At 37.1% G+C, this 8,432-nt stretch overlaps 1 protein-coding gene across 1 annotated transcript; it reads right to left on the reverse strand.

Annotated features, from left to right (window-relative positions):
- Positions 1-323: 323 nt before the first annotated feature.
- On the reverse strand, positions 324-6,752 carry LOC137737029 (E3 ubiquitin-protein ligase XBAT32). The gene is made up of 10 exons (XM_068476374.1): positions 5,721-6,752; positions 5,572-5,631; positions 5,375-5,446; positions 5,123-5,298; positions 4,875-5,035; positions 4,489-4,547; positions 4,344-4,390; positions 3,491-3,631; positions 2,586-2,677; positions 324-1,018 (listed from the first exon to the last, which is right to left on the reverse strand). The coding sequence occupies exons 1-10, from the start codon at positions 5,913-5,915 to the stop codon at positions 522-524; spliced, it is 1,500 nt and encodes a 499-aa protein (XP_068332475.1). The 5' UTR covers positions 5,916-6,752; the 3' UTR covers positions 324-521.
- Between the last annotated feature and the right edge of the window lie 1,680 nt (positions 6,753-8,432).

Below are 8,432 nucleotides of genomic sequence, written 5' to 3' on the forward strand. Positions count from 1 at the left end.
CGTTCACAAGGAATTAACTTGGCTCCTTATGATCGAAATCATTTATATTGTAGATCCTTAAAGATCATCTTAGCGAAAAATAAAAAAAATTATAAGGTCGTTTAGTCATCAAAATATATAAAAACAAGTGGTCGTGTACAATGAAATCATTAAGAAGTTAATTGACTAAACGACCTTATTTTCGATTGATTTTTTTTGCAAAAATAATATTTACAGAGTAATTTATAATAATTATAAGCACAAAACTTTGTGAATCGATTACAAAGTATTTTAAAGAGAAACACAATACAATTTATTTGTGAATCAGAACATTTCTTTTGAAAAAAAAAAAAAATATATATATATATATTTATTTATTTATTTACAGTTTCGTAGCTTCCATCTATCGCCACAAATTGAAGATGATTTAAGGGTCACATTATGGACAAAAATAAGGGGAAAAATTACGTTCGAAAGAACTGAGAATACAAGAAAAATAAAGGACCAAAATACATTCAACATCCACAGCCTGTTGTTACATTTTAATTGAATGAAGAGAACCACGACCTTCTGCCATCGGGTTGAGAAGCCGATCGCCTAAAGCCTGTTCTGGAACATCTGGCCAAACGGTTCCGCAACTTTCGACTACTAGAGACCGGAACCAAACAAGGATTAATATTTGGAGCTCCCATGCAAAGGTTGTAGTTGATCTTGATTGATGGGAACTTCTGGCAGCTGAGGGACCGGAAAGACCCGAGAGGGGATTTTCCGGAGCAACGAAACTCAGGCTTGTATAATGGGGTTGTTAATGAGGAGGAATCTGATCCCTCAGAAGAACATGTGCAAAATGATAGTGATATACTTGTTCTTGCATTCTCCTTAGCCATTGATCTTGCTCCTCGAAGCTTGACAAATGAAACTATGCCATTTCGGCAGAGAGGACATGCGATTGAGCCCGGGGGGCCATTGGACACAGTTGAAGTGCAGTTTGTGGAACAAAGGTACAAGGCACACCTTGTGCAGAACTCATGATCGCAACCTGCACTACGAGAATTGTTAATATTTGGCAACCAACAAATTTATGCATGATTCTACCATCTAGCATGCAGAAAGCCAATAGGAAGCAAAATTTTTTGGACTCAGAGAAAGACAATATATATAACAATGGATCAAATATACACCACTCTGAAAATGGCTCATATATTACCTACTGTACAGCTAACTCTGAATTTTCTAAAGATGGGGAATATTTAGCAGTAATAACATGTCTACCAAATTCAAGGCTCTTTAAAATTCAGTATACAAACAATAATTGGTACTGATTCACTGTTCATTATATGGATAATAAGACTTCGTGTTAATGGTGAAGCCCTATACATGAAGCTTACTAGTGCTCCTAAAACAATAAAAAGGGATCCAGCTTCTTAAATTTCAACCGATCTGTGTTGAAAGAAATGTGAAACTACAGATAGGTAAATGGAATGCCGAACTGAAAACATCTAAATAAAATGCCCCACAGTTGCCTCCAGATGAACTCCAGATGCTTAGAGGTTCAACCATTCAGCATTTCTTCCACTTCGATACTTGAAATTAAGCACAGTAAACACCCTTCAATGCTATTTTTATTTTACATCATATAACAGTAGCAAACATGTTTCTTTTAATTTAGGTACCAAGAAACTGGTCACAATTACTTTGGGGCCACAAAATCCTGCCGTAGGCGGAGTTGGTTTGGTAGCTGTGGAACCGGCCATTGCTTTTAGATTTTATAAAGCCCAATTGTAACTGCAGGACAGTCGCATTTTTGTTACTGAGCCAACCGCAGTCATATTTGAGTTCTGTTTGAGGCTAAAGGTTTGTCATTAGGCTTTAGGGCTTCAATTCTAAAGCCTAAATCCTTAAAACACTAAATCCTTATCGGGCAGTTGCAAATAAACTAAACAAAAAAAGGAAAAGAAAATACCAGTCACTGGAGACGAACAAAACTCTGCCTCCGACAGCAGTTTTAGTCCCCAATTAAATTGATTACTGAGACATGCCTAAAGAAGCTATCCGGGAACAAGACGAGACAACACAAGAGTGCTGAAGGACAAACACTTTTCCAGTTAAAACGAAAAAAATTTCCTCAATACCTTTGAGAATAAGTTGTTTTCCAAATTCTAATCCTCAAAACTTATTAGATTACGGTTTGGTGCCTAATATGGGAACAGAGGACCGAGCAGAGCATTCACTTGATGCATCTATCTTCTTCAGCCAAAACCGATGCTAAAGTGCTATTTCTACACTATCTCACCAGTTACCTATTTAATTTACCTCTGTGAACCATTACCGAGAATCCTTTTGAAGTGTGAGGATATATTTGAATTTCTACACCAATGGATAAATAAATGAAGCTGGTTCCACACCAATCATTCTCCACTGTTATTTCCCTTTCTTCCCAGAAACAATCTTTAAATGGAAAGGTTCAGGCGCGAATAATAGAAACCATCAACTTCTACAATCCAAAAATTTTCCCATTGTATATGGACAAAATCAAGTGGAGTCGTCATGTACACATTAACAGAGATAGATAATCGTGATAATATGCGCTTTTAAGAGAAATGTACCTTCTGCGGCCACTGTGCACTGTTGTTCCAAACAGACAACACATGGATCTTGGCACGTAGATAAAGAATCATTGTTCCTCCATCCACATTCTCTGGTAATGGCAGCAAAACAAGAGAATAATGATAAGAAGACAAGTTTATAAGAAATCCACACATTTTATTATGTCAAGATAGAAGTATTTTCTGCTTCAACCACATCAATGCTTTTCATTTGCATAATCAGGTATTAGCACTGAATTTATAAAGGAGGTTGGTAAAGCAAAGTAAGAGCAGAAAAACGCCTCCTTTTATAGAAAATAAAATAAAAAAGAGATGTTATTTGACTGAAATATAAAAATTTCGGTTGCAACCCAAAATTGAAAATACTGCAGATGTTAAATTTCAAGCATTTGTAATTGAAAAGTTATGCATGAGAAGTTAAGAAAAAATCTAGACATGCAAAAACGACAGGTTCATGCAGCACAAAAGTTAACTTGATTTGATATCTCATTTTGTTTACCAGGTCGTAGTTCACAAAATTTCTGTCGATTTGAATTGTGGGATGCAGTACCATTTGTTGACTTGTGACGTGCTTCATCAATCCATACAAGAACGTCTCCTCTAGTTTTATTGTATTTTATTTTTATGATTTAATCTTTGGGAGGAAGAGAGAGGTGATAAGGTAGATTGAACACATCCACGTGATTTAGTTTTCCATTCTTTGCAAGATTTCTTTTATCTATATTTAACAAGATTTCTTGACTTTCGACAAAAAAAGAAAAAAAAAAAAAAAAAAAAAAAAACAAGAAGATTTCTTGAATGGAGCAAATCAGAATCACAACTAATTTGGAATGCAACCACTTCTGATGTAACAAAAAATTGGGTGGTAAAAAACTTAGTCAACATATCTAACAAAATATACTCACCTAGCAATCTTCATAATGCTCATAAGGGGAAGAGATAGGTATGGTGAAGGAATAATCTGCGACTGGCCTTCTTGCTCGGAGGTAAGGTTTTCCTCAAGCCAGTCTCTATGCCATGACCGAGCTACCATCAAGGGAGTCCATCTTTAAACAAACAAAAACACAAAGTTGAAAACTTCAAAGGTTTCTATTGAATTCATGGCAAATGAAAAAATAAAATAAAAAATTAAGGCATGCTGAAACAACTGATATCACTTCAAGTAAGTTTCATGGTAGTAAGACCCAAATTTTGCAGTCCCATGGATGAATTTTTAAAACTGTGCATCTGTAACTAATGACTTCATAGTCTACATTTACATGTTCAATGGTACTTAATCAGAGTTACATAATCAAAGCACTTCATCACTCAGAGACAAAATGTGTGAAATTATAGGGAACACTGCAGCAATTGCACTTAAAAGCAACAGAGCAAATAGCCCTTTGGCTAAATGACACCGCTTGTCACCTTAAGTACAAGTGAACAATGGTGCTGACCTAATCCCAGGCTTACAGTGAAATTGATCACAGATAACTCCAACAGGTTTCTGATGGTGGTTATCGAAATTCAAACAGATAACCATATAATGTCAGAATTATATATAGTTAACTTATTGCTCAAAGGCGCAGACTGGCATCTCCGGTGACAAATGAATTTGACACCACACCAAGGAAAAATAAATGAGTTTGGTAATTGGGCATGATCTAAAGTTCAAACCCAACAGTCACACTTGCATCCATGTAACACAGGTCAATGTACTAACAAGATAAAATGCCAAACTTCGAAACAAATCAAAAGTGACAGGCACTGGATGCATACCCATTGGCATTTTCAGCATTCAGACTGGATCCCCTGGAAATCAAAATCTGAACGGCAACACATATTTTAGTGATAGCAAAACATAAATGTCAGTATGAACTGTAACAAAATTAACGTATATTATTGTGTAGATTTAAGAACATACTTGGCAACATTGCGCATTTCCTCCGCATGCAGCATAATGCAGGGCTGTGCTTCCAGCACCTGCAAAGTGATCAGTTACAAAATATGGTTTAGGAAATACATTTGAATGACTGGACCTGGAAAATCATGTTGGCATGACAGGAACAATTAAACATTAATGTTTAAAGAAGATAATCAACAACATTAATTAGAAGTTAAGCAAACTATTACGAAATTGAATAGATATGATTGGGCTATAGCTTTCTAAGCAATAGCAGAAAAGGAAATGCACCAACTAAAGTCACCTGAAGATTTGGAATATACTTTATATGCACGATCTAGTTCCAAAATTACAATACAACTCAGTAGATTTCCTAAGGCAAGTGGATAAATAATGGATTAAGTTACCTATTAGATCAATTGTAGCTCCGTCTTGCACAGTCACCTTAGAAACAGAAGCCCCTAAATCCAAAAGTAGTTGTATGCTTTCAATGTGACCGTTCAGTGCTGCCATATGCAGCGCAGTGATTCCTCCATCAGCGGGCCTATTAATTATCTGGAACAAAACCCTGGTGCACACGATTGGAACAGGAATCAGTAAAGTATATAGGGCAAGAAAAAAAGAGGGTGCAAAATAAACTTGGAAGTGGAAGTACTCATGATTAAACTCTGTGATTGATTCTTCATTGCTAGCAGCATTCCTTAACGTAGTCCAAAAATCTGCAGTGCTGGGAATGTAATCAGCCAGGAGGAGTCGGATGCATTGAGAATGACCATTCAAAGCGGCAAGGTGGAGTGCAGTACCGCCATTCAGATAATCTGCTCTGTGAATCTGAAATCCAGTTTTCCAAAATTTGTTATATTTCTTAAGAACATTGGAAAACTGTCTTTGAAGAAAAGAATCTTACTGTGGCCTTAGAAAGAATCAAAGTCTGAACAACCTCCCAGTGACCATGTTGGCAAGCTTGCATCAAAGCAGTCTGTTCACCAAGATACAGATCGCAATTTCAACCTTTTGATAGACGTAAATTGACTTTCAAATCCATCAAGTGACAGACTACGGCAAATGCTAAACTTCTAATGTCACAATTTGAGATAATTTTACCTGACCGCGATAATTCCTCAGATTGATATCAACTCCAGACTCAAGCAATAGAGAGACTATCTAAACACATTGAAAAAATACAATCACAATCCTATCTGATAAGCAAAAATTTAAACTTTAACGAGATCAAAATCTCATTAGATTTATACCTCATGGTGGCCCTGAGCTGCAGAATAATGGAGAGGGGAATTGCGTACACCGAAAGTGGAGTACCTTGCCAGGCGAGGGTTACATTCTAGCAAGGCCTTGGCTTCCTGAACATCGCCATCTCTTGCTGCTGAAACTAACCGCTCCCCGGATGCTGAACATCCAAATGAATTTCCCATAACGCTTAGAAATTTCATGTCCCTCAAAATATCGCAAACCCAACAACTGGGGGATATACAATGACTAGTAGTACATAGTCAATCCTTATTTTCCTCAAACGTAGGACATTAGATCCTTAATCCATCCAAATAAACAACACACAAAATATAGACAGAACATGAAAAAGAAGCTATCTTGTCAAACGGGACACAACCACCCTCCCAACAACAGTTTCTCAAAAGGCAAATTGGTTGTAACGGTCAGAATCCCACTATTTGGTTCCTAGTGAGTCACTAATCGAAGAACAAATGCAAAAATATATGATTAGGACGTTATTGTCTGCAGATTAGTCAAACATTTCGACAACTTCGAGAAAACCAACAAAAGACAGACAGGAACGTTAAAACCTTAACGAACAAAATCCTATTTCGTCCCACACATTGTCTCCTCCACAGAATCAATGCCTCTCAAACCCATTCAATCTTCCCTTCAAAAGAAACAAAAATTTTCAATTTCCCCTCAAATCAAATTTTTTTTTCCTTCCAGATAATCAAAATCTTCAAAACCCAGATGGAAAATCTCCTTCTGGGTTTTAAAGGAAGCTGATCAAAGATTGATGTAATGAATGAAATGAAGATTAATATCAAATGGGAAATATTTTTAAAAAATAAATAGAAAAATGAAGATGGAATTAAAAAAGAAAAAGATATAAAAAGGAATAGCAGTGGGTGATTTATTAGGAGCTCATCCCTCCTGAAGCCTCAACCAACAATAGCCTGCAAGAAAGGCGTGTCTCCAACTCTCCATGAACATGATTGGATATTATTAGCCAGTCAACTTGGTAGTTGGTTTCGTCCTTTCTCTCTCGTCCTTCCCTCCGTCTGCCTTTTTTTACTTCAACCTGGGACAAATTAATATCTGTCCACGCAGGTCACCTGACCCAAGGCTAATCATCCTCACGGTATTTTGATTCACATATTTTTTCACTACCACAAACATATTAGCTTTTATTATTATTATTATTATTATTATTTTTCAATGCTTTTTTGTTGTTGAATAATAGAGTCTCGTATTGGAGAAATACAAAAATAAGGTTTAATTGTAGTAATGATCTTTTGACTTTACTTTTAGTTTAATTTTAATCCATAACTTTCATATTAGTTTTTTTAGCCCTCGAATTTAATGTGTTGTACCGTTTATTTTTTTAGCCCTCAAACTTAAATTTAAGTTCGAGGACTAAAGAAACTAATATGAAAGTTCAGGGAATAAAATTAAACTAGGTTAAATTCAGAGACCATTGATACAACTAAGTCAAAAATTAATATACTTATATATAGCAGTTCTACTAGTAATATCACCGATGTCTTTTATAATAAAATGTAACAACTATTAATAGGTTGTTAAGTTAAGACAATATTGATGATGTTGACAATGAACCATGTGTGGATGCAAATTTTCGCCTTCCTTTGATTGAAGAATATGTACCTGCAAAATAATAACACCTAAGATTTAGGCCCAAAGCCTCACGCGCCCACGATGAATTTGGGGGGAGGGGGGCTTTGGCCGAAGAATCTCCGATGCCAAAGTTAAAAGTATGAGAATAATGTATTTGAGTGTTTGTGGGTAGCAAAAAGCCTCTTTAGGGGGTAGCTCAAACTTATTGAAATTTGGAGATAAAGGGTATATTTATAGGAGAGATGGACGAGATGGTTCGGCCCTCTAGGGTTTAGGGGTGGCCGGCCCTATGTGGTATTCTAGGTGAGAATATTCCAAGATATTTGTGTAAAGAAATATCTTTGAGTAATTAGGTACATTTCCTAAATAAATGGAATTAGGATAGCTTACTTGAAAGAGGTCTTCTGTGACATCCCGTCCCGGGATTATTAAACGCACGCGTGAAATTACCTTTTTGCCCTTAGGTTGTTTTGTCACGTTGTGGGTTGTTTTGTGTGGTGTGGCATGTGTTGGACCACACACACACACACTCACACACACAGACACTCTTCCCCTCCCTCTGTCTCTCTCCCCCGTGCCTCTCTCTTCCTTCCCGTTATCACCATACGTACGGACAAACACCAAAACCACCCAAACCATCACGGATCGAGGAAACTAAGGACACCATTCGACTCGTGAGGTCGAGGCGAGCACGACCATAGCATTTTCAGGTAAGAACTTCGACGTTTTCACGTCGATATCGCGAGGTCCGTTTTGAGCACTGTTCATGCAACATTAATTTACTTAGTTTTTGGACATTTGAAGCTTGTAGGTGTGTTGGTGAGGTCCTAAGGAGCGTCGGAGTAGCTCGTTGGACGAATTTGGACGTCGGGAAGGCCTAGTTCGAAGTTGGCCGGTTTTTGAGTTTTGAGACAGGTATGATCGCGTAACTTTTAGCCTTTAAAAGTGGTCCAACGTGATTCTACTAGTTTAGGGCTTTCTTTTGGTCCAAGAATCATAGAAAACGGTCGAGAAACGAAGGAGAATAGTTAGTTTAAAGTTTTTCCCAGTTTCCGGCGACCGGAGTCCGGCGAGGGTAGGCCGGAGAAGAAAGGGGAATA

The sequence above is a fragment of the Pyrus communis genome, chromosome 6 (genome assembly GCF_963583255.1).
Source record: "Pyrus communis chromosome 6, drPyrComm1.1, whole genome shotgun sequence".
NCBI lineage: Eukaryota > Viridiplantae > Streptophyta > Magnoliopsida > Rosales > Rosaceae > Pyrus > Pyrus communis.

What these genes read in the sequence shown, in the direction of transcription:
- LOC137737029 (XM_068476374.1), bottom strand. Translation starts at nt 5,915, where the DNA reads ATGAAATTTCTAAGCGTTATGGGAAATTCATTTGGATGTTCAGCATCC. An exon ending in CAGCTCAGGGCCACCATGAG is followed by an intron (nt 5,632 to 5,720) that starts GTATAAATCTAA and finishes CAATGTGTTTAG; the next exon opens with ATAGTCTCTCTATTGCTTGA. An exon ending in TGAGGAATTATCGCGGTCAG is followed by an intron (nt 5,447 to 5,571) that starts GTAAAATTATCT and finishes CTTGGTGAACAG; the next exon opens with ACTGCTTTGATGCAAGCTTG.